Source organism: Podarcis vaucheri (assembly GCF_965113315.1).
Source record: "Podarcis vaucheri genome assembly, chromosome: 6".
Lineage (NCBI taxonomy): Eukaryota > Metazoa > Chordata > Lepidosauria > Squamata > Lacertidae > Podarcis > Podarcis vaucheri.
Genome location: NC_138764.1, coordinates 86,975,277 through 87,001,088, shown reverse-complemented (window position 1 = coordinate 87,001,088; position 25,812 = coordinate 86,975,277). Strand labels below are relative to the sequence as shown.

Sequence of the window (25,812 nt, the reverse complement as noted above, 5' to 3'; positions counted from 1 at the left end):
CGGGTTAAGAACTTGATTTGTTCCGGAGGTCTGTTCTTAACCTGAAACTGTTCTTAACCCGAAGCACCACTTTAGCTAATGGGGCCTCCCACTGCTGCCTCACCGCCGGAGCACGATTTCTGTTCTCATCCTGAAGCAAAGTTCCTAACCCAAGGTATTATTCTGGGTTAGCGGAGTCTGTAACCTGAAGCGTCTGTAACCTGAAGCGCATGTAACCCAAGGTACCACTGTAAATCTCTCCAACCAAAGGCCACCATATAGATACAATCCCTTAATGGAAAGGAGGTTCTTCACACAAATACGTGACTGTGGCTCTGGGTTTCATCCATTCACAATGGCAGCTGCTCTTTCACTGATAGCCAATGGCAAAGAGGTCATGGCGTTGCCATGGGAACATTTGGCATCTCTGGAAAACGCACTGTTGGGTGCAAGGCTGTCTGTCTTGTTTATGGTGTAAAGACATTTTAAGCAGGATTTAAACCCTGTTTTGCCAATAGCATTAGGTTTACATGTTTTTTACTAAAAAAAAACCAACCCAAAACACTATTGTATATAGGGCATATTGCAGGAATAGATGGGGATAAAAGTGTCTTGTGTTGTATGTCTGCTTTAACTTGTAGGCAAAATGTGTCCCATTTCAAACATCTGTGTCCCCCACATTTTAAAATCAATTTACTTTCCCACTTATACTCCTTTTTTAAAAACAAACAAACAGAATTTACTTTTATAATGGTCTTACTGCTTATATTAAAGCAAAGCGTGGATGCTGCCCTCTTGTGGACAAGATAAATTCAGTGGATTTCACTGCAATACCAATTCTGTAGATTACAAGGCCTCCTTTTTTGAACTCGCAGTATTTGTGGAGAAATTCAATGAGAAGTAGTTGCACACATGAATTGTCTAGGGTGATCCCAGCCACAGACTCTTGGCTGGAAAGGAATGGATCTGTCAATTTTGGTTCTCTCAGTTTCATTTTTTTTTTTAAACCTTCGCCACCATCTCCACAGCAATTTGTAGATTTTTTAAAAATTCTCATAAAAAACTGCCTGCATTTTAGAGTGAATTTTTCCTCGCTTACACATCTTTGTATGCCATGTTCCATAACAAAATGCATTTTGTATGTGATTTTGTCCAATATGTGCACTTTATATACAATTTTCTCTGGCGTACAAAAACATACACATACATTCCGTGTCTGGAGCACTTCACTGTAAAATTTGGAGAAGTGCCAGTTTCAAAAGATGGTTGCATTTCTAATCACATATTGTTTTGAAAAGTATGAATTTCGTAGATTTGCATTTAAGTGTGAATGGAATCAAACACTTCCATCCCTCCTCCTGCCTTCATAAAACTGGTGCCTCCAGTTGCTTCTTCCCATCAACAACTCTCCCTGTTCTTGCAGAGAGCTGCCAGCATTTTGAATTAAGCCAAACGCCATGGAGGAGGCTAATGACTGCGCATCTAGGAGCTACTGAAATGAGGACACACTTTCAAACACCAACTCCCCATTCCAACATAGTACAGGACTGTACCGCATGTCTACTTTAACATTTGAAAAGACTTAGACTGGAGACGTGATTTCCCCCCCCCACACACACACACACAAAAACACACACAAAAATATAACATTCGCATTTTGCATGAAAACACCCCAAAATTTCCTTTAAAATGTTCTCTGGTTGAATATGAGACCATAAAGCATTGTGACTGTTCCAATGGCAGGTGATTCCTTTTATTGGACTCCAGATCCCATCATCCCCAGCCAGCATGGACAGTGGTCAGGGATGATGGAAGTTGTGGTCCTCCAGGTGTTTCCCCATCTCTTGGTCTAGATGGCCATGTTGAAATCCCCACCCAGTTCCTCCGCACCACCACCACTTATTCAGAGGAAAACATGAGAATAGCCAAGTCCAATGCTATAAATGCAACCATTCCCCTTACCAGGAAGAAAAAAAAAACCAGCAATAGGTAGAACTTTCCATAAATATTTATTTTAATGGGCTCTTTCAAAACACAAAGCCTGCAAATGAAGAAAAAAAAAACTTCCAGTGTTTCCAGGTCCAAATTATTTCAGAATAAGGTTTGACATGGCACAGGTGCACAGAAGATTTTTTTTTCTATTGAACAGTGCAATACTATGTCTACCCAGTCAGTATAACCAGACGCCTTCATCTGCCCCGCTGCAACAAAACATGTCTCTCCCCTATTAGCCTCTACAGCCACAGCAGGTGCAGCAACCTTCCAACAGTTTGACTTCACCCCCAAAGGCACTCTCTTCCACTGTCTCCCAAGACAGACAGATGCCAACCTAGAGGTGAGTCCTATTGAGTTCAAAAAGTCTTTCCTAAAGGTGTGTGTGTTAGTTTAAAGCTTGGGAGCAAGTCCGACTGAACTGAGTAAACATGCACAACAGTGTGTGCCCTTTGTAAGTGTGAGTACAACTAGAGATGGCAGAGGAGATCCATGAGTACAATCACTTCCTGTTTGTTTTAAGAAGTTAATAGCAACTTCTAAGGAAGTTGTGGCATCTGGAACTGTGGCAGTCAGAAGGAGAATGATCTCCCCACCACCAATTTCCTAAATTACAATTTGGGGTGGCGGTGGCAATATTTATTCAGGAAAATGGGGAGGAGCACCAGCACCATGGTACTAATCCAATTCTAGGGCTCCAAATTTTGTTTTTTGTAATCCCAGATCTCAATAGACATGTCTAGATTGACACTGTGCAAGGCACTTCACAAGTCGGCCAGAGACAGCCAAGTTCTTAACCTTCCACCAGTGAATGAAAGGTCAAGTGTATCTAAGCTTCACAAGCTATCTGTCAGCTTCACAAGGATGTTTTGAGTGCTTTGTAAGGCTCAATCAATCAATGGGACCTAGCCCAAGCCTATATTCCATTTCCTTGTTCCTCAAATAATCTGGGAGGATGCTCCACAGTTGCAAAAAGAGTACATAGGGACATCAGGCCAAAGTTCATGTTAGGCAGGAGATCTGTGGCAGAATTCCTTCCCCCCAATCAATAAATCAATGTATGTTGTTTGTCTTTTCAGTTTAAAGCAAGTGCCCAAAGCCAAATTTTACTGGAGTTGCAGTAATTAAGAGTGTGGATGTTCAAAACTCCCCCATCCTTGTAAACAGCTTAGAAACTATTGTAGTTAAGTGGTATATACTGTAAATTGTTTAAATAAAAACAAGTGAAAAATAAATCTACCAACAACCCTTTATGGGGGGAGGAATACATATCATGGAACACCTGAAGAATGTATAATTTGGCCCAAAGGCTAAAGCTTCTTTGAGAACTCATTTTATCTACCAATTTAAGGATAATGTACAGCTACATCCCCTGTAATTAATTAATTAATTGCAGACAAGGGGATGCAGAAATTATCCTGCTACTTACTGCTAGTTCAAGGAAAAGGAAGAAGCTACCCATAAAACTGAAGCCCTGCTCTCATGGAAATCTTACTCAACCACCTGCTCTAACCTTGCAAGATTTCACCAGATATTCTAAGCATTTGTTGGCAGCGGCCATGGGCACTAGAAACTTGCATTTAACATATAAAACTGTGGGTGAAGGGTACAACATCTGCTTTGCATGCTGAAGGCCCCAGGTTAATAATAATAATAATAATAATAATAATAATAATAATAATAATAATTTTATTGTTTAAACCCTGCCCATCTGGTTGGGTTTCCTCAGCCACTCTGGGCTGCTTCCAGCAAAAGATAAGAAAAAATAAAATGTAAGACATTAAAAACATCCCTGAACACGACTGCCTTCAGATGTTTTCTAAAAGTTGTGTAATTCTTTATCTCTTTGACATCTGAAGGGCGGACGCCACTGCCGAGAAGGCCCTCTGCCTGGTTCCCTGTAACCTTACTTCTCACAAGGAGGGAGCCGCCAGAAGGCCCTCGGCGCTGGACCTCAGCGTCCAGGCAGAATGATGGTGGTGGAGACACTCCTTCAGGTATACTGGTCCGAGGCTGTTGAGGGCTTTAAGGTCAGCACCAACACTTTGAATTGTGCTTGGAAACGTACTGGGAGCCAGTGAAGATCCTTTAGGATTGGTGTTATATAATTATTATTATTATTAGTTATTGAATTTATATACCGCCCTATAGTCCCAGAGCAGTTCACAGAAGAAAAGGAAAATATAAAACCACAAAATACATAATCAAAGTAAAAACAAAAACCCAATAACCGCACTGCCCCCCCCCCCACATTTTAAAAGGGCACAGGATGTCAATCAAATCAACCAAAGGCCTGGTTAAATGGTCTCAGCGACTACTCCCAACCACCAATCTAGCTGCCACATTTTGGATTAGTTCAATTCCCAGCATCTCCAGGTTGGGCTGCAAGTCAGTGCAGACAATTCTGAGCTAGATAGGCAAATGGGCAGCTTCCTATGTTCCTGAGAGTCCCCAATACACATAGGAAGCAGAGTTCTCTGCTCAGTATCACACATTCAACCCTTTCCTTCTACACATGCAGAATCTACCCAGCCCTGACCAAGGTGCTCCACTTTCAGGCCTGAGTTTCAGGGGCTTGTAAAAACCTGAGTCAAAGGAGTGGTAGACATTACAAGCCCCTAAGTTCTCCTCTGGCTTGGATGTAATCCACACAGCAGACTTCCCAGCTTATAGCCTGGCCAATACTTTCCCAAAGGCCAATGGTTTTTTTCTACTCCCTGTGATCATAATGGGCTTGGGTTGAGCATAGTTTTAACTATGGAAAGGCAACATACCAATAAAACGATGCTGGAGAACAGGGGAAGAAGAAAGATGGGGAGGATCAGATTTCCTCTTACAGTGCCTCATTTGTTCTGGAGCATTACTGCAGCAAACCCAGACAGTGTAGAAGGGGATGGAGGTTTAGGGGCCTGACCAAGTGACATGACATTATCGCCAAATCAAAAAAACTGATGACTCAGCACATTTCAGAATCAACCCGAGTTTGGGATGAGCTCACTCATCTCCCAGGCATCTGGTTGGCCACTGTGAGAACAGAAGGCTGGACAAGATGGGTCTATGGTCCAATCCAAGGGTTCTCCCTAGGTTTTGATCTCTCTACTACTCACTTGTCAGCATGGTCTTGTTGGCCTGCCAGCCTCAAACCTTACTCTCCCAGGTCTCTCCTGCACAGATTACCTGCTTCTTTAACATGCCAATAACTTCAGCTTGAGTCTCAAGGAGAATGTCCTGTGTCACCAAGTGACAGTTCCTTAAAGCAGCCAGTACCCTTGATCTTAGAGTATATCTGTTGGCATCGCAACTGTGGCTGTTTCACAGCTGAATTCAGGAGAACCAAGGAGGAGATGCAGACTCAAGGCAGAGGGACAACGACTTGAAAGTCAGATGAACAAGAAGCTGTGGACAGAAGGGCAGGAGCAAGTGTGCAGCTGGCGAACTCGCTTCCAGGTCCCTCTGCATCTTGGGTTTCCTACGGCCTGCCAGTGCAGTAGCTGGTTCCTGGAACAGAAAAAGCAGGACCAAGTGTTGATACAATGCATTCAACTTCCTCCAAAAGCAGCATCAAAAACACACAAACACAAGTCATGCAGCTTCAGGTGACCACATAAAAAAAGAGTTGAATTAATCTTGGCTTTTGCTTGTACTTCAAAAGCATTTCTCAATCCACACTCACAGACTAAAGGCCCTTGAGAATGGCAGGGACACCCGGTAACTCTGAATCACCGAAAACACAGCAAACACCTTCCGGATGCTGGAGGTTCAAACAGAGATAACTGTGCAGTGCTGAAGTGCAATGAAGTGCATTGTACACTTGAGCTTCAATCTCTCAACCTGCAGGTCCAAAGTGGTTTTTATCACTTAGATGTTGCTTGAAAGGGACACCGTGCAATTTCCTAAATTTGTCACAAGTAGCAGGCATCGCTCAGTGTTGGAGTATAGGCTTGTGGGCATTATATATCCCATGTTCTCTATCCAAAGCATTTTCAGATAAAAAGCATCTCAGGTAGCAAGACCAGAAATGCCCTCAGAGCAAACATTACTGGGAGAGATGAACCAATGGGGGCTCCAGAGGCACGGATGCAAACAACTGCATGTTTATTTTGCATGGGAGAGTAAGTTTCGTATCAGCACCTTTAGATCCTAATGTATCCTCAATTCCTTAATATCCAGTACCAGAGCCATGCAATAAGGTAGTGGAGCTCTGCTTTTTTCACAAAGCACAGGCACCCAGAAAGGCGCCAAAGTACAGACAACTGTAATTTTCTTTCATTTTCTGAATGTGTTTCCCCACCCCCTCATTAACTGAAGAGTGGTTGGTGAGGGAAGAACCGAAGGAGAAATTTCCAGTACAGCACTAAATGCACTAACTTAGGTCCATTACTTTTATTATTATTTTTAATGGGTTTGCTTTACTGAGTATTTTCTTTATGCTGCCTTTTTAAATCATTCTGTATTTTAACAATTATGCATGGTCAGTTTTTATATTCTGTATTAAGTAGTATATAAATTAATAAATAATAACCAAAATAAATAAATACTCATCTCTTAAGAATATTGGGAAGGGGCTGTGCGGTTACGTCTCAAACCCCTGCACCCACGCTTCCAAAATCTCCCCCTTTCCTCCATTTTTGAGGCAGATTTCTTTTTTTGAAACTAGACCTCCACCCACTAGTAAATGGTCAAAGAAAAGAAATGGGTGGAATCAGGGCAGAATTAAGTGTCGGGAAGTCCTACACACGAGTAAGAATCCGGCAGAGACACATGCCCGACTGGCATGTACTCTCCTTCCTGGTCGGTCGTTCAGGAGATTCAAAAGCTTCATCCAGCCCGAACATCACAGCAACTGATACCACGAGGCATCAGCACACTTCAGCATCAGCAGAGTATAGGCAGTTAGTGTACAGACTCAGTAGCACACCTTTTGGCTATACTACGTTTATTTACATATACACACTCGGAGCATCACAACTCAGCTCCTTCCTTTTCAGCATCAGACAGCAAAGAGAAAGAACAAAAGGACAAAAATCCTACATCACAGAAACACAGTAATAGAAACATCCTGTCTCCGTCACTTCCCACCACGTGGAATGAAAACATACACCGTCATGGGATAAAAACAATCCCATGACTGCAACACAGTGGAAAGAATCCTAACATTAAGTAGGGTGTGCACAAGTAGAACAAGGTCTGCTCATGCACAACTCAGCTTAATCCTGCCCACAGCTTTACAACAGACATTGTGAAGGCCAATTTGAAGTGGCTACCACTGAGCAATCATGTTTAATCACTTGCATATTTGACTTTGCTGATGGACAGATTATACTACTTGCCCCTCCATGTAAACAAGGTTATACTTGGAAAAGCAGTCCTTACATGCTTCCCCATCTGCATGTACATAAATGTCCATAACAAAACCACATTCCACAGTGAACACATCTTACTGCAAACTATAAGGAACAGCTAATCTTTGCAGGCTTGCAGGAAGCGCTGGTTTTTCCAGCAATTCCCAGTGCATGCTCTCTGCAAATGTCAACTGTACTTACTCAGGTCTAAACTTTCCAGTACCATTTCTTAAATGCTACATAAAAAATAAATAAATCACTACATCATTTTAAAGGCTGGTCGTTTTAGGCTTTACTGTACTTGTTGGAGGAAGGTGCAGCCACCAAGATTATAGCACCGTGTAAGGTATCTGCAGCTCTCAGAATCTACTTTTTAACTGACTTGGGTACTGTATGGGTTCATAATGGCATAACTTTGAACTATCTCCAGTTATACCAAGACAGAATATTCTGTCACTGCACAGAAACCGCTTTTAGGCAAAAATCCCAACCACACACCATTTCCGCTTTAATTTTCCCAAATGACACATTCCATAGACACTGAGCACCTTAAGGGGGCTTTTCTTGGGTGGGTGTGGGTAGGTATCCCGTGAGGTTCTTTTTGTTTGTTTTTAAAATGTATGTTTGCAAAACTCAAAGTTCCACCAAACATGCCAGTTTATCTCGCACTTGTTTTCTCAGTGGGCCCATTTTGGCTCCAAGCCCATTGGCCCTCAACATCCAAGTTTTCTGTTAGATGGCCATATTACCCCTTCATTGTACCCTTGGAAATGATGAATAGTCTCCCGGCTGCAGGCTCTCTTTCCCACTCATTCTAGAGGCTGCTCCCCAGCTGCTCTCCATTCTCAAATGATTGAGACTGGCAGATCATCGTGCCATCACGTCCCCCAGCTGATTTGGCCAGCCCTTCACAGCCTATTTCTGGAAGAAAGAAGGAGGGGAGGAATATTGATGCACCGACCCAGTTGCACGAGACGTGACCTTGCGAGACATTCCGAACGTGGCTCAGCTAATTCAACAAAATGCTTTGAACCGTACACACGCGAGCCTGAAATTGGATCAATCCATTAAGCCAGCTTCATAACGGGTGAAGCACTTCCTAGGAGATTTAGAAAGAGGTGTCATTCTCAGCCCAACTACTCTTTTCTTACTTTCAAAGCAGAAATTAGTTCACGATGGGGTCATCCTCACTAGCTGTGGTCTCTGTTGCTTTCCCCACCAAGGAAAACCACTTTTTAGCACTCTATCCAAGCAAACAGCAATTCAGGTATTCTCTGGATTGACGTTTGCTCTGATTCAACACTGAAGAGCAGGTTTTCCCTAGAAAAGGAAGGAAAACCACTCTGACCTGTACCTGGAAATGATGAGTCAAGTGGAAGTGGGGACGAACCCCAAGTCTTAAAAGAAGGGGGGGGAATGAACCAAGATTTGCTTGTTCTGCAGGGAAAGATAACTTGCCTAAGAAAGTGATGGAAATGCTTTTCAGTTTTACTGAGCAAGGCAGGAAGGGGGGCACCATGCACAATAGGAGGACACAGCTGAAAGTGGAAGTGGCAACAAACACAAAGCAATTAAAAGGAACAAGGCAATTCTGAAAGCTGGGACCACTCTTCAGCGTGTGGATGGTTCAAGGGGCTGAAAAATCACATTGGTTAAAAGGATTCAGGTTTTCATTGCTGAAACGTAATGTCTGGGCTGGATCGGGTGTGGTCACCCCTCCCTCCCTGCTCCCAAAGATTGAATTATCAAAGCTCAATACATGTTAAGGATCCTTTCCATTACCGATTCCTATTCATTTGGCCCTCTCCTCACTGTGGCATGCGAGTGCTGGGACAAAGTTTGAGAACCAAACATTTTCCCCCAGCAGTTATTTGCTCTTAGCTTCAGAGCAGCCCTGAAGGACTGGACCAAAGGTCCATCTATAACACAACTACCCTCCCCCCCCCACTGCATCCCGTTTCCCACGGGGGCCTCTGGGGATGCCAAAAGCAGGGCGCGCCTTGCTCTTCCTTCATGGCAGCTGGAATTCAGTGGCATTTTCTCTCTGAACCTGGAAATTCCACATGAGCCCTTCTGTGAGCAGAAAAGGCAGCCCGTCTGGATCAGACCGAAGGCCTGTCTAGTCCAGCATTCTGTTCTCACAGTGGCCAAACAGATACCCATGGCAAACCTGACATGCACCAGGTCTCTCTGACTCACAGTCTCCAGCTATGGCTTCATCTGGTTTGCCTGTGATGACTGTTTCAGGACAGGGATAGGCTACTCACTGTAAGCCTACATGTTGGTACCACTGAGGCTAGATTACTGCAATATGCTCTATGTGGGTCTGCCTTCAAGCCTGGCCCAGAAGCTCTACCTGATGCAGAATGTGGCAGCCAGACTGCTGTTAAAACATCTGCACTGGCCAGGTTCAAGGTCTTTGCATTAATTTAATTGCATTAATTGATTTGTCTTTATTCCTGTCACTGAATTGTATAAGGTAAAGGTAAAGGGACCCCTGACCATTAGGTCCAGTCGTGGCCAACTCTGGGGTTGCGGCACTCATCTCGCTTTATTGGCCGAGGGAGCCGGCATACAGCTTCCGGGTCATGTGGCCAGCATGATTAAGAAGAAGAAGAAGAGTTTGGATTTGATATCCCGCTTTCTCACTGCCCTGAGGAGTCTCAAAGCGGCTCACATTCTCCCTTCCCTTCCTCCCCCACAACAAACACTCTGTGAGGTGAGTGGGGCTGAGAGACTTCAGAGAAGTGTGACTGGCCCAAGGTCACCCAGCAGCTGCAGGTGGAGGAGCGGGGAATCAAACCCAGTTCACCAGATTACGAGACTACCACTCTTAACCACTCTTAACCACTACACCACACTGGCACACTGGCCCAGAAATTAAGCCATTTCTGGCGAACCAAAGCAGTGCACGGAAACGCCATTTACCTTCCCGCCTATTTATCTACTTGCACTTTGACATGCTTTCGAACTGCTAGGTTGGCAGGAGCTGGGACCGAGCAACGGGAGCTCACCCGGTCACAAGGATTCGAACCGCCGACCTTCTGATCGGCAAGTCCTAGGCTCTGTGGTTTAACACACAGCAACACCCGCGTCCCTTCACTTAATTGTATGCTCCTGATCAAATAAACAAAAAGATAAGATTTTTTAAAGTAGTTTTTGTATAAATAAATATTGCTTCTGACACCAGAAGTAATATAACCATTGTGACAAACAGCCTAATCCCCCATGGGCACATGGTTCGGGAGCGGCCGTCTGCAGATTAGAGCCTTCAGTACTCATAGAGGCTTCCAGGAAAGGCAGAACCCTGGTTTTCCAGAATTCGACATCAGGCAAGTAAGCTATACGGGTCAAACAGGCCCTCTGCTGCAGACATTTGCTCTCCAATTCATGGAGGAAGTGGGGGCTGAGCTAACACACTCATTCCTACTCTCTCCCCCTTGTGCCTCCATTGACTGAGTTCATAAGATGAATGCCTGAAGAGGACTAGAGTCATCCCATATACTAAATAGCAAACTCAGTACTCCTCTTACGTTTTTACTGCATTTTATGGCCTCTCTAGACAGCTACAGTGGCTGTTATTGCTGCCTTATCAAAATAACTGCAGTTCTATACTGAAGACTTCAGGGAAGCGCGGGGAGAATACCTAGCAGTGCTTTTCTTGCTCAATACCGCTGATAAAATGCTACCTGGACGAACATGCTGTTTCATACAAACTTATTTGTTGTTTAAAATGTTCTTGAATGAGCACTGTCACAACAACAGCCAGGGCAGATTTAGCTTCCATGTTCCTATGCATTAAGAATGGATCGAATTGAGCCAGCTTGCTTTCAGCGGTCAGGACAGACCAACAACGCAATCCTATAAGTGCCTACTCAGAAGTAACTCCCATTGGGTTCAATAGGGCTTACTCCCAGGTAAGTGGGTACAGCCGATTGCAGCCAGATTCACGCATGCATGTTCTGGAGGATCACAACATCAAGTTGCATGCGCATAGCTGGAGTCATTCATATCACACATATTTTGAAGGATGTGCATTCATATTTTGAGGTCAGTTTAAGGCACTGGTGCTTACTTTTAAAGACCTAAAGGGCAGCAGAGGCTGGTCCATTGGGGCAAATGGGACGCTGCCCCACCAGTCTCAATCTGCCCTCTGCTAGCCCACACCTGCATATCTTCTTTTCTACAGCCAGTGTGTGTAAAAAGTAACTCATTGTACAAAGGAAAATTCACATTCATTGCCTAGTCCGCTTCTGCCTCTTGCCCCACCCATCACCCATCACTCCTGTGAAACTGGGCCCATAACCTGTTGTTGGGATACTGCCAGGGAGTCAGAGGCATCATCAGGCAGGCCTCCATCATCATCTCCGGATGATCTCCAGGCTCCCATTGGAACAGCATCAGTCAATTAGCGACACGAGCCTCAGACACATTCCAGGACTCATGCACGCCCTTTTCACAGAGTTTTCACAACAGAAGATTCACCCAGAAGAGCATATTTACAGCTTTATTCAACGTTTGTCAGAACAAAGGAAAAACATGACTGCTTGCGTCCATGTCGTGGAAAACAGCAAGAAGCAAAAGCTATATACAAAACGGAAACTCCCTGTGAGCAGGAGGTACGCAGGCTTGTGACACACAACAGCCTGTTCCCTTTTTAAGGAGGAACGGAAATATCCTAACAGTGACCCACCCCTGAAAGTTGCCCAGAAGCAAACGCAGCTCCCCGGAACTGAAAAAGTCACCCCACCCCTGTGCTAGGCAGTACAGAAGTTTAGAAGACGGGGTTGCAATTTTCCCAACAACAAAGCATTTCCAACTGAGCAAAAGCAGAACAATCTACTCTTACTTTTTGGCTCCGCTGCCATCCCCTGAGCAGTGCAGGTTCCTGGAATCCAAAGCTGGGTGCTGGCACTCAACACACACCAGATGTCCTTCACTGAGATATTTCATCCAATGAGTGTAAGAGCTGTTCCCACGCAGACATCCTTCTGTGATGGCCATGAGCTGAAATTCGACACAGTACCTGCCAAGGGAAGAGAGGGGAATAGGGTTGCATGCCACTCCAATCTCCGAACTGTGCAAGATTCCAGGGGTTCCAAATGCTCACCCCAGGTCTGTGTAAGGCTTACTTACAAAAATAAATATGTGTATCGCGTGTCAGGGGAGGTGCAGTACCTCTGGTGTCATACTATAAATACTTACTGGGCCAAATTCATTTCAACAAAGTCTTCAGGTGGGTTGTTTTACTCAAGACATATTGTTAAAGCTATGGTTTTCCCAGTAGCGGGAAGTGAAATGTATGGAAGTGAAAGCTGGTCCATAAAGAAGGCGGATCGCTGAAGAATTGATGCTTTTGAATTATGGTGCTGGAGGAGACTCTTGAGAGTCCCATGGACTGCAAGAAGATCAAACCTATCCATTCTGAAGGAAATCAGCCCTGAGTGCTCACTGGAAGGACAGATCGTGAGGCTGAGACTCCAATACTTTGGCTACCTCATGAGAAGATAAGATGCCCTGGAAAAGACCCTGATGCTGGAAAAGATTGAGGGCACAAGAAGAAGGGGATGACAGAGGACGAGATGGTTGGTCAGTGTTCTCAAAGCTACCAACATGAGTTTGACCAAACTGCGGGAGGCAGTGGAAGACAGCAGTGCCAAGCGTGCTCTGGTGCATGGGGTCACGAAGAGTCGGACACGACTAAATGACAACAAATGCCTGCTAAAAGTAATGAATAGGACTAAGTTCCAGTGGGTATACTCAAGAGTAAAACTGAGCTAAATACCACCCTTCAACTCTATATCCATTATTTGCAGGAGGCTTTTTGAAATTTATTTGGCCAACCTGTATACAGCCATCTCTCCACTTACACAGGGATTACATTCCTGGGTACCACTCATAAATGTGAAATCACATATGGTGGAAAACACCATCTATAAAGCCTGTAAACGACCAAAACCTCTGCCAAAAATTCACAAAAACCCACCAAACACCACCACAACCGCTCCCTCCAAACCTCCTTTCTCCAACGCCCAACTCTTCACAGGCCTCAAAGATTGGTGCAAAGGTTCATGGGATTGCTAGCTCCTTTCCTGCTCTTTTGGGACCATTTTGCCCTTTTTTGAAATTTTAATCAATTTACAGTGGTGCCTCGCAAGACGAAATTAATTCGTTCCGCGAGTTTTTTCATCTTGTGATCTTTTCGTCTTGCGAAGCACGGTGTTGGAAAAGTTTTGGAAAACTTCAAAAATCACCAGTCTTCAAAAACCTCAAAAAAGGCTACGACACCGCGTGCTATGAGTTGCTTCTCGAAGTCAAGTCGCAACTGTATTAACGGTTTTAAGAAAAAGGAAACAAACTTGCAAGACGTTTCCGTCTTGCGAAGCAAGCCCATAGGGAAAATCGTCTTGTGAAGCAACTCAAAAAACAAAAAACCCTTTCGTCTTGCGAGTTTTCCGTCTTGTGAGGCATTCGTCTTGCGAGGTACCACTGTATTTAAATACTTCCTAGGGATGCGCTTGTTAAGTTGTGGGTGAACATATCAGACGACACAGCGATTCTTCAAACAGCTCTTGTTTATTCACAGAACAGAACAGAACTGAACTGAACTGAAGGGTTCAGCCAGCCTGCTTATATAGAGCTCCACTACAACGCAACAGTAACCACTTTCTGTAACTATCCAATCACTGAACGTCACTTTCAATCCCTTATTTCCATATGTGGACCTGAGTGAAAACTATCTACAGTATCCCCCTGCTGGCCCAGGGTGAGAACTTCAGTACATAACAGCGCATATACGTGGTTGCACATGAGTCCATCGTGCGTATTTTTCACTCCTCCTTTAAGCGGCTGTAGCTCAGAACCAGCTGAATTGTTAACGTTTTTAATAAGGCCGCAGAGGAAGACTTTGTCAAAATGTGTTTGGCCTATTAAGGATTTACAGCGGTGTATTTACAGGGATCATGACAGCACCATATAAATGAAAAGTGCAGGTTAAAGCACTGTTCTGTGTATAAGCAGCAGGCTGGGGGAACATGTGTGCTGGAGGTTGGCTTTGCATCAGGGAAATGGGCCAAAGGCTGTACCAGTATGTCTTCCAGGCCTGTGAATCTAGACTTGTGTCATTTCATTATATGAGCTCCAGGCCATAGTGTGACCCACAGGAGGACAGCAGTGCTGTAGAGTCCTCGAGCAGCTCATTACTTACCCGGCTCTTTCATTCTCAATGGACACAGCTCGCTTTCTCCTCGCTTTCCCATAGCCTCCAGTGGTTATTAATGCTGGGACTGCTCACATCAAAGGGAAAAAGGAAAACACAGCAGACATGATAAGTGACAACAGTGCCCCGAGTCCGCCTGCATCTGCAGAACAATAACAACTGGGACATTTGCGGTCTTTAATGCCGTGTCATTTTCCCTCTGGCAGGAAATCAGAGAGAGAGAGTTCTCTCCCACATTCTCAGACCGCTGGTGATTATTCATCATTCCACTGGGCAGAAATGGGTACCCTCCGCCCACAAAATCCCCCCTTGTTGTCCGTACAAACAGGCCTGCTAATTATCATCCCAGAAACTATGCTGGAGGGAATAAGCTATTTTAATAATATCCCAATTTAGAAATATACCACTTAAGCTCTTCTCCAGCCTACAGATTTTATTTTGGTCTCAGAAACACTGGCTTTGTTTTGTTTTTTTCAAAGCAAACAAAAAAAATAAAAAGATAGAAGAAAAATAATAACTAGTCTAAACAAGTACACCAGAAAAAGGCCAGTTGTTTAGTTAAAGGGTGGGCAGAAGCTAGAGATCGCAGTAGCACAGCAAAGATTTTTGACACCCAGTTGTTTTGACAATATCTGCAATAAAATGAGTTGTTCCACCTAAATTAGGCTGCTGAAAAGAAGAGATCCAACTAGGACCCTGCTTTTGTGAGAAAGGGCTATGGACTCAGTTCAGTCCCTGTGCTGAAGACAATTTCCTAGGCTCAGAATGTGCTCAGAGTCACCCTGTTCTTGAATTCTAACTGTGCGACTTGTTGCACCTGCCTCTGGTTAATAGCTCTAGTAAAACAGGAGAATATGAGATGAGCCTTTCTGGATCAAGCCAAAGGTCCATTTAGTCCAGCATCCTGTTCTTGCAGTGACCAACCAGATAACTATGGGATGCCTACAAGCTGGATGTGAGAGCACAATAGCACTCTCCCCCCCCACACACACACACTTTGATTCTCAGCATCTGGTATTCAGAGACACACTGCATCCGATGCGAGATCCAATAAGCCTGTATTCTGCTTACCACTGCTTTAAAATTCTGGATAGTGTTGTTCACACATTGCACTGAACATGGGTGCAGGCGGTCTCTACAAGCGCACAAGTCTTAGTGTGAAAGTGTTGCACTTGCTCATTCGTACAGCTCAACTATTGTGTGCACAAGCACGGAGACTATATATTCACTAAATATTAACATGTGTATTACGGTACATGTGGGACGCGGGTGGTGCTGTGGTCTAAACCACAGAGCCTAGGGCTTGCTGATCAGAAGGTTGCCGGTTTGAATCCCCACAGTGGGGTGAGCTCCTGTTGTTCGGTCCCAGCTCCTGCCCACCTAGCAGTTCGAAAGCACGTCAAAGTGAAAGTAGATAAATAGGTACTGCTCCAGCAGGAAGGTAAACAGTGTTTCTGTGCACTGCTCTGGTTCACTAGAAGCGGCTTCGTCATGCTGGCCAGAAGCTGTCTGCGGACAAACGCTGGCTCCCTCGGCCTATAGAGCGAGATGAGCGCAGCAACCCCCGAGTCATCCACAACTGGACCTAATAGTCAGGGGTATCTTTACCTATTACGGTACAAATGTATAGCTCAACTATTTGTGGACAAAGTTTGTATGAATGTAATGTGTGAATGTTACCGTTGTCTCTCACGTGCAGATTTAATTAAATCAATATACCAACAGCACAACCCTAACCCCCTCTACTCAGAAATGAGTCCACCTGAATTTAGTGGGGCTTTCTCCCAGGTAACTTGGGTTAGAATCCCAGTCTTAAACTCACAGGATTATCAGCTGTGATTTCTCTAAGCAGGGGACAGCCATAATTTGAATGGAGCCCAGCCCCAACATATCCTCTTGTGCAGGCACAGTTTTCAGGGAAGTGGCTGAAATATACTCAGAGTCGCAAAGTGATTTCATGCTCTTTATTCAGCTCATAGTGGTGAGGAGGAATGAATGAATGTCCCCTCAGAGTATCTGCTTTATATACATTATTTACACAATGGGCTGCACATGATTGGTTAATTCTGGAATTCTACTGTAAGCCAATCAGGTTGTGGATTCACTTATATCTGGAGCATGATTGGGTGCTTCCTGCCAACCAATCAGACTGCTGCATTGTTCTTGGACCAATCAGACTGCTGCATTCTGAATCCTATTGTTCTAGGACCAATCAGACTGCTGCAATTTGGATCCTATTGTTCTAGGACCAATCAGACTGCTGCAGTTTGGATCCTAGTCAACTCAGTACATAACACCCCTCCCCTCTAAGTTCCAGTCCTGCCCGGGAGTTCACATTCATAGTCCTCAAGGTATGCCGGCGGCCTACGTGTGCGTTGCGGCCTGTGGTGTTCCCTGGTCTGGGGTTCAGGTTCTGGCTCGTGTTCCAAGGATGCTGGCTGTGATGGGCCTGTTTGGTCTGGCGCAACCGGCTCGCTCAGTCGTGGTTCTGGTTCCGGTGTCCTTTCGGCCTCGCGGGTCCTCTCTGTATTTACTGATTCTGCCTCTCCTGCTGGCCCCTCCTGGTCTATGGGTCTCACTGCCCCTCTGTTCCCTTGGGACTCCTCTGACCTTTCCTCCTCCTGGTTTTCTCCTGGGAATCGTCGCCGTATCTGGTCGCAGTGGCGGCGCCAGCATTGCCCCCCATCTGTTAGCACCTCGTACGACACGGGGCCAGTGACCCTGGTGACTGTGGCGGGTACCCATGCTGGGCCTGCCCCAAAATTCTTTGCGTACACTGGGTCCTGGGCCTCAAAGGTCCGGGGGTTCCTGCCTTCCCCCACCACTACCTCATCCTGAGCTCTATCGGGGTGAAGGCGGTCCAATCTGATTGCAAGGCGCCGACCCATTAGTAGTTCAGCAGGGCTCCGGCCAGTCGTTGAGCTGGGGGTGCTGTGCTGTGCTAGGAGGAATGTGGCAAGGCGGTACTCCCAATCCCCTTGCGTCATGCGGCGAAGGGTGTCCTTGGTGATCCGCACCATGCGTTCTGCTTGGCCATTGGTGGCAGGGTGGAATGGTGCCGAACGGATGTGGCGGATGGCGTTCTGCGCTGTGAAGGTTTGGAATTCTCCTGACGTAAATGCAGTCCCGTTGTCTGAGACGAGAGTGTCCGGGAGCCCGTGGGTTGCAAACAGCCTGCGTAGTACCCGGATGGCTGCAGACGTGGAAGTGGACGGTACCAGTGCGACTTCCAGCCATTTGGTGTAGGAGTCCACCACTATGAAGAATGTTTTCCCCTGAAAGGGGCCAGCGAAGTCCACATGCAGGCGTGACCATGGTGCTCGGGCGGACTCCCAGGACTGGACTGGGGCCCTTGGGGGATCTGGGCGGGATTCTTGGCAGGCCTGGCAGTGTTTGACCCAGGCCTCTATCTCTCCATCAATCCCCGGCCACCACACATAACTCCTGGCAAGGGCCTTCATTCTCACTACCCCTGGGTGTGTCTCGTGTAGGGCTGTGAGGACCCTTTTGCGGAGGGGCTGGGGAACAACGACTCTGCTTCCCCATAACAGGCACCCCTTGTGGGCCGACAGTTCATGTTTGCGGGTTGTGTAGCCAGCGAATTCTGGCGCAGGGCTGCTGCTGGGCCATCCCCTCCACACCCAGTCCAGGACCCGGGAGATGACCCTATCTTTCTTGGAATGGTGTGCAACTTCTTGTGCCTGAATGGGGCGGTCGGGAAGCAGCTCCAGGCTCATAACCTCTTGTGCAGGTGCTGGGTCAGGGCCTGTTTCCGGTAGTGGTAGCCTGCTGAGGGCGTCCGCATGGCCCATTGCCTTCCCCGGGCGGTGAATCAGTGCATACTGGTAGCTGGCAAGGAAAATTGACCACCTGAGGACGCGAGGAGACAGCACTTGGGGGGTCTGCTTTTCGGGGGCAAACAAGCCAAGCAACGGCTTGTGGTCAGTCACCACGGTGAAGGGCCGCCCGTACAAGAAATCATGGAATTTTTTTACTCCCTTCACGATTGCCAGACCCTCTTTGTCTATTTGTGAGTAGTTCCGCTCGGTTGCGTTGAGTGTCTGGGAAAAGTATGCCACCGGTACCTCTCTTCCATCCGGGAGTTGGTGCCCCAGGACAGCGCCAATGCCATAGGGTGAGGCGTCGCATGCTAGCACCACCGGCAGCCTCTCGTCGAAGTGTGCCAAGACCGAGTTTGAGACAAGCAAGTCCTTGACTGCCTGGAATGCGGCCTCCTGGCGCTGGCCCCACACCCAAGGGGCCCGCTTGTCCAGGAGTCTGTGTAGGGGCTCTGCTACCGCCGCCTTGTGGGGAAGGAAGGAATGGTAAAAGTTCAATAGTCCCAAGAAGGCCTGAAGTTCAGTCTTGCTCTTGGGTGCTGGGGCATCACAGATGGCCCGTACCTTGTCCCCAGTCGGGTGGACCCCTTCTGCATCCACCATAAATCCCAGAAAGTCCACCTGAGGCACTCCTAGTAGACATTTTTCCCGCTTCACCTTGAGACCCGCCGTCTGGAAACGGTGCAGAACGGTGCGGAGGCGGTCCTCAAACTCCTCTGGTGTGGGCCCGGCAATCAACACATCATCGAAGAAGGGGGTGACACCAGGAATCCCTTTAAGGAGCGAGTCCATTAGATTCTGGAATATGCCTGGTGCCACACTGACACCGAATTGCAGCCGCTTTACCCTGAACGCTCCTCTGTGCGTCACAATTGTCTGTGCCTCTGCTGTGGCCTCATCTACTGGCAGCTGTTGATATGCTTGGGCCAAGTCCAGCTTGCCAAAAATTTTCGACCCAGCCAGGGTGGCAAGGACATGGCTGACCACTGGCACTGGGTATGCATGGGCTGTGAGGGCCTTGTTTATGGTACATTTGTAGTCTGCGCAGATGCGGACCGAACCATTAGGCTTGACGGGTGTGACGATTGGAGTTTCCCAGGGGGCATTAGGCACCGGCTCCAGCACTCCTTGCTCCACGAGGCGGTCCAATTCCTCGTCTATACGGGGTTTCAGGGCGAACGGGACCCGGCGGGCCTTGAGCCTGACCGGTCGTACTGCAGGGTCAAGCTGTAGAGCAATGGGGGGGCCCGTATACTGTCCCAATTTCCCATCGAAAACCCCTGGAAATTCCTTGCAGATGGCGTCCACGTCCACTTGTAAGGTAGTGTGGTTCACCCCGGTGATGGCTAGCCCCAGTGGTCCAAACCATGCCAATCCCAGTAAGCTAATGTAGGGGCCCTTGACCACAAGCAAGTCCAGTTGCCGCGTCCGCCCTTGGTATTGCACCCTGAAGGTCCCCACCCCCATTGTGGGGACCTTACGTTTCTGGAAGTCCCGTAGGGTGAATGGGGCCGGCCTGAGTTTGGGACCCCCAGTAGGACACAGTTTCCTTAAGGTCTTTGCCGAGATTATGGATAGAGTTGAACCCGTGTCAAGCTCCATGCGGCATGGGGCCCCCTCTATCTGTACCTCTACATAAATTTTCTCTACGTTGGGGTGGGGCAACTGGTATACCTGGCAGTCCGTGAGCTCCGTCGAGTTGCCTTGGTGCGTTGGGCCCCGGGACCTGGGGCTCTTGGGTTGGTCATCTGATGCCTGGTGTCGGGTGGGCCGAGCCCGACACACCCGGGCGATGTGTCCCGATTTTCTGCACTGCCTGCACTCTGCGTTGCGGAAACGGCAGGTCCTCCTCTCGTGACTCTCCCCGCAGCTTGCGCAGTTTCCTCCTTCTCGTCGAGGCAGCTGTGGTCTGTGCACTGCTTGAGTGCGCTGCTGTACTCGGTGCACCTCCTCCCTGTCGGATCCTGAGTCGTCGGTGAGGTCTTCGTGGTGGACCCTCGGTTGGGATGGCAGGCTCGGCCGTGCCTCTTGCGTCGACCTCTCGGCAGCTTCCGTTGCCAGGGCCTCCTCCAGAGCGACCTGGAACGTTAGGTCCTTCTTAGCGTAGAGGCGTCGTTGCAGCTTCTCATCCTTCAGGCCACCGATGAGGCGGTCACGAAGCATGTTCTCCAGCTCTGAGAAGTTGCAGAACCGGGCGGCTTGGCGGAGAGAGGTCACAAACCCAGTTATGGTTTCCCCAGGGGCTTGTCGCTTTGCGTAGAAGGCATTTCGACGAGCCACCACTGAGGGCTGCGGTGAAAAGTGCCCCTTCAGCTGTTCCATTATTGTTTTGTATGGAACAGTAGCGACGTCTTCAGGCGCAAGGAGAGCCCGGGCGATTTCAAACGTCTCCTCTCCGCAGACGCTGAAGAGTATCGCCCTCTTCTTGGCGTCTTCTTCGTCGGTGACCCCTTTGGCTTCTAGGAGGAAGGTGAAACGGGAGGCGTACGCTTCCCAGTCTCCAGATGCTGGGTTGAATGGTGAGAAGTTGCAGTTGGCTGCCATTCTGAGTTCCTTGTGTCCCGGAGCTGAAGCCTGGATACACGGTGCGAGGCAGCGGTGCGGCAGGTGGCGGTGCTGCGGTGCTGTGTGTGGCAGTCAGCTCAGCGGGATCCCACCTTCGTCGCCAGTGAAATATACTCAGAGTCGCAAAGTGATTTCATGCTCTTTATTCAGCTCATAGTGGTGAGGAGGAATGAATGAATGTCCCCTCAGAGTATCTGCTTTATATACATTATTTACACAATGGGCTGCACATGATTGGTTAATTCTGGAATTCTACTGTAAGCCAATCAGGTTGTGGATTCACTTATATCTGGAGCATGATTGGGTGCTTCCTGCCAACCAATCAGACTGCTGCATTGTTCTTGGACCAATCAGACTGCTGCATTCTGAATCCTATTGTTCTAGGACCAATCAGACTGCTGCAATTTGGATCCTATTGTTCTAGGACCAATCAGACTGCTGCAGTTTGGATCCTAGTCAACTCAGTACATAACACCGGCCATGTTAGTCTGTTGCAGCAAAAGCAACACCGAGTCTTGTGGCACCTCAAGGGATATGGGTGGCATTCAACTCTTCTGCTCATGGAAGGCAACCTTCTGTGGAACTAGGAGGGAGGCCAAGCCCAAGGGAAACCCTACCTAGAGTGCACTGTGGTAATCCAGCCTCAAGGTTACGTATGCATGGACTACAGTGATCAGACTTCTTTGGCTGCTCTGCAGCAAAGGCACTCAGAACCCCTTGACCAATCCTTACACTAGATGTCACTTTGCACCATCCCATTTTACTCTGGATGAACTAGAAGAGGGACATGTGCAACTGCTCTCCAAGCGCAAACGAGCATCTAAAGCTGTTTTGTGTGTGGTGCAGGGCCGAATCATCTCCTTTTTGCCACTCTGGGTCAAGGATTAAGCATGGGGCATTATAGACTGCAGCACTTTCTTTCTTGCATCTGGGATAGCTCAGTCGGTAGAGCATGAGACTCTTAATCTCAAGGTTGAGCCCCATGCTGGGCCAAAGATTCCTGCACTGCTGGGTGTTGATCCAGATTACTCTTGTGGTCCCTTTCCAATTTCTACAGTTCTGTGATTCTGTGTAGCTACCACACCGGCAGAGCAGCGGAAGAAACCCAGCCAAATATGGGATACCCCTGCTAAGCGAGAGGCACTTGACATGAGTCAATAACTTTCTTCAGCTTAGAACAAAACAAAAGCCAGTGTGGTGTAGTGGTTAAGAGTGGTGGACTCGTAGTCTGGTGAACCGGGTTCGCATCTCCGCTCCTCCACATGCAGCTGCTGGGTGACCTTGGGCCAGTCACACTTCTTTGAAGTCTCTCATCCTCGCTTACCTCACAGAGTGTTTGTTGTGGGGGAGGAAGGGAAAGGAGAATGTTAGCCGCTTTGAGACTCCTTCGGGTAGTGATAAAGCGGGATATCAAATCCAAACTCTTCAAAAGTAACCAGAAGAAATGCTCTAACAAGACTTTTTTTGGGGGGTGGAGCGGGTACAATGTAATTTTGAATGCATCCAGAAGAAGGCCTTGGAAACCTTTTTTCTGCCAAGAATCTGTTTCCCCCCACTCCACCCATGCCCTGCTCCACTTACTGAAGGGCTGCTTGCACTCTGTTCCTTGCCGAGTCCAATACTCAAAACAGCCAGCCTTGTCCTCGAGAGGAGGGCAGGCTTCGCCGCCATTTCTCGGCTCCCGGATGACGCGCCTCCTCCTCACACGGTACGCTGCCTTGCAAGTCTCCGCACAGCTGCTCCATTCGCTCCACTCAGAGACCACGCAGGAGACCACTGAGGAAAGGAGGAGGAGGAAGAGGACAAAACTCACAATTGTTATCTATTCCATGCATTTCCAGGCTGGCATTCTTCTCAAATAAGCAAGTCTGATCCATTTCTGCCAAGCAGGAGTACCAGCATTTAGGTGTCCCAACTTAGCCCACATTCACAATATGAGTTTGAAGCAACCACGATACCACTTTGAACTGCCAAGTTTTCTACTTACAGGGTCATGTGTCTGTTTACATAGGGAATTACTTTTTTAAAAAAAAATGTGGTTCCCCAACAGCAGGATGAAGTGAGGCAGCTCATTTTACCAGCTCAGCATTCTTCCACTTCATTCCACTGCACTTGGGAGAACCAGCCAGCCTGAGCTTCGTAACCAGGCAGGAATATAAAACGATTTGCAAAGCACAGTTTTCAATCCAAGTATATGTGTGGATTCAGACATCTTCCAGCCCTCTCAGTCGCCAAAGCAAAGATGACTACGGTGAGAAGAACGGCTCTCCAGTTTCTGGCTTTTGCCGCAAACACCCCACCCGGGTGTCAGCAAGTCACCTCACCTACAGTGGTGCCCCGCAAGACAAATGCCTCCCAAGACGAAAAACCCGCTAGACGAAAGGGTTTTCCGTTTTTCAATGCACTTCGCAAGACGAATTTCCCTATGGGCTTGCTTCGCAAGACGAAAACGCCTTGCGATTTTTTTCGCTTTCCCCCCCCTTTTTCTAAGCCGCTAAGCCGCTAATAGCCTTTTAGCCGCTAAGCCGCTAAGCCTTTAATAGCCGCTAAACCGCTAAATGCGCTAATCCGCTAATAGGGTGCGGAACGGATTATTTTCATCTTGCGAGGCACCACTGTATCTGCAAACTACCACATGCAGAGCTGGCCAAGAGTGACCCTTGCAAAGGACAATATTGTGCCATTTCTTCAAAATGCCACAAGATGGCACCAGTTGAGAATACAGTGGTACCTCGGGTTAAGTACTTAATTTGTTCCGGAGTTCCGTTCTTAACCTGAAACTGTTCTTAACCTGAAGCACCACTTTAGCTAATGGGGCCTCCTGCTGCCGCCGCGCCACCGAAGCACGATTTCTGTTCTTATCCTGAAGCAAAGTTCTTAACCTGAAGCACTATTTCTGGGTTAGCGGAGTCTATAGCCTGAAGTGTCTGTAACCCGAGGTACCACTGTATGGATTGATGAGGCATAAAAGAAAGGGACTTACGCTTCAGTAGTTCTAATAAAGGCTAATTAAGCAACCTGCATTTTGTGGAGAGGGATAATTCTGTTTTGCTTGAATTTTCTTTTACATATGTTCCCTTTTGAAAAAGGACCCCATCTTTTCATTTCCCTAATAGAAAATACCAATGTTTGTCTCCTGGAAGGTTTTACTAAGAGTTATGGGAAGTAAAGATTATTATAGGGATGGGATGGGTTGCATGTGGGGGTGGGGGAACTGCACAAGCAGAATTCTGCACTAAGTAAAATATCCAATATGCTGAAAACCTCAGCTTTTGAAAAGTCAAGATTTAGGAAATTCCTATTTGCCAGTATTTGGGTTCTGTTGTACTAGGGAACAGGAAAAAGATGTTGACATGCTGTGTGTGTGTGTGTGTGTGTGTGTGTGTTTAAAGTAGTATTAAGGGAACCATTGCAGTTACTCCAGGCCATTACAAATGCCTTGAGTTGTGCCATATGCTCCAAACTCTACGAATAATTGTGCACACAGGGCTTCAGTGTTAGCTCTTTTTGATGCCTTGCAACAGCAGGATGAAACAGCACAATTTGCATAGCGTATGCTTTTGCACAGAATGTTATTGATCTTTTTAATAAAGAAAAAGTTCTGAATTCAACTCTCCCTATTTATGACAATACACATGTCAACAGCACTCAGATGTCCTCATCTCTGAAGAGCAGCCTCCAAGAACATTGAGATTCATTGGTATCTGATTTCCAACACAAGAAAGCCGTAAGCCGCTATTGCTTCCCCCAAGTTGCAATCCTAACTTTAAAAGGAAACACTTTTATTCAGGTGTTAGCCCCCTACTGAACTCCAGAGTACTTATCTCCAAGTAAAACATGTTTAAGCCCACATGGAACAGCTGCCTTGGGAGTAAATCCTGTGCAAATCAGTGGGATGTAGTTTCTAAATAACATAGGTAGGAACAGATTGTCAATACTGTAATTTTCCACCTGGGCTCAGTAACCTCCATCTCCCTCTGGTACTCTTAAATTCAGGGATGAAGAACCTCAAGCCCTGCAGAAGTTTTGAAAGTCCATCAGCCCTAACCCTAACAAGATGAGGCAGACAAGAGTCAGAGCACAATTGCATTTGGAAGGTCACAGGTTTCTCATCCGGACAATAAGCCAAAAAGTATTCACAGAAGGGCTGTAGTCCATTTGAATTGGCTACACCAGAGTCATTTTTCCACCCTTGAGTTTCAATCGCAGTTCCCCTTCTGGGTGGGATCCGGCACTCTGAAAAAAAGGTGCTGCTCTTTCTAAGCAGGTCACAGAATTGTAGTGTTGGAAGGGTTCCCCAGGGGTCATCTAGTCCAGCCCCCTTGCAGGTGCTGAATTTGACTTATCACTGGAAGCGGGAGTCTGTGGCCTTCCAGTTCCCATCAGCCCCAGCCACCAAACCCCACGGTGAGAGATGAGGGGAATCCAAGAAAAGAAAACACCCACAGGTCCCCCCATCCCTAACCCTACCTGAGCTGGACCATCCATCCTCAGGTGTAGCATCCCCCTCCCCTACTCCTCCTGCTCCTTACCCACCTGGGCACACCTGCCGGTAGTCCTGGCAGCAGTCCAAGGTGTAAGGGCACGCCTGGTCGCAGTAGCAGGGCCCGTGGGACCCGTCCGCCCTCCAGCCGGTGCTCACGCACGCCATGCTCCGGCCCGCGCAGCAGCGCCCCAGCGCCGCGCAGCCGCCCTCCGCCTCCGGCGCGGCCAGGAGCAGCAGCAGCCCCGCGCGCAGCGTCCAGCAGGGGCGCGCCCGCATGATCCTGCCCGCGAGGTTCAAGTCGAAAGGGCGACGCCGCTGGACCTGCGCAGCGCCGAGCACCAGCTACTCTCGGCCGAAAACTAGGCGCTCGATCCGGGACCGGATCTGGTG

General features: G+C 47.5%; 1 protein-coding gene and 1 long non-coding RNA gene across 2 annotated transcripts; one reads left to right on the top strand and one right to left on the bottom strand.

Moving 5' to 3' along the window:
• Window positions 1-4,505: 4,505 nt before the first annotated feature.
• On the top strand, window positions 4,506-4,786 carry LOC309534389. The gene is made up of 2 exons (XR_014220668.1): window positions 4,506-4,593; window positions 4,638-4,786. It is a non-coding gene; the product is annotated as an uncharacterized lncRNA (long non-coding RNA).
• On the bottom strand, window positions 4,587-25,713 carry LOC309534273 (somatomedin-B and thrombospondin type-1 domain-containing protein-like). Its single transcript, XM_082226483.1, has 5 exons — window positions 25,473-25,713; window positions 22,518-22,712; window positions 14,521-14,599; window positions 12,163-12,339; window positions 4,587-5,469 (listed from the first exon to the last, which is right to left on the bottom strand). The coding sequence occupies exons 1-5, from the start codon at window positions 25,696-25,698 to the stop codon at window positions 5,352-5,354; spliced, it is 795 nt and encodes a 264-aa protein (XP_082082609.1). The 5' UTR covers window positions 25,699-25,713; the 3' UTR covers window positions 4,587-5,351.
• Window positions 25,714-25,812: the final 99 nt, after the last annotated feature.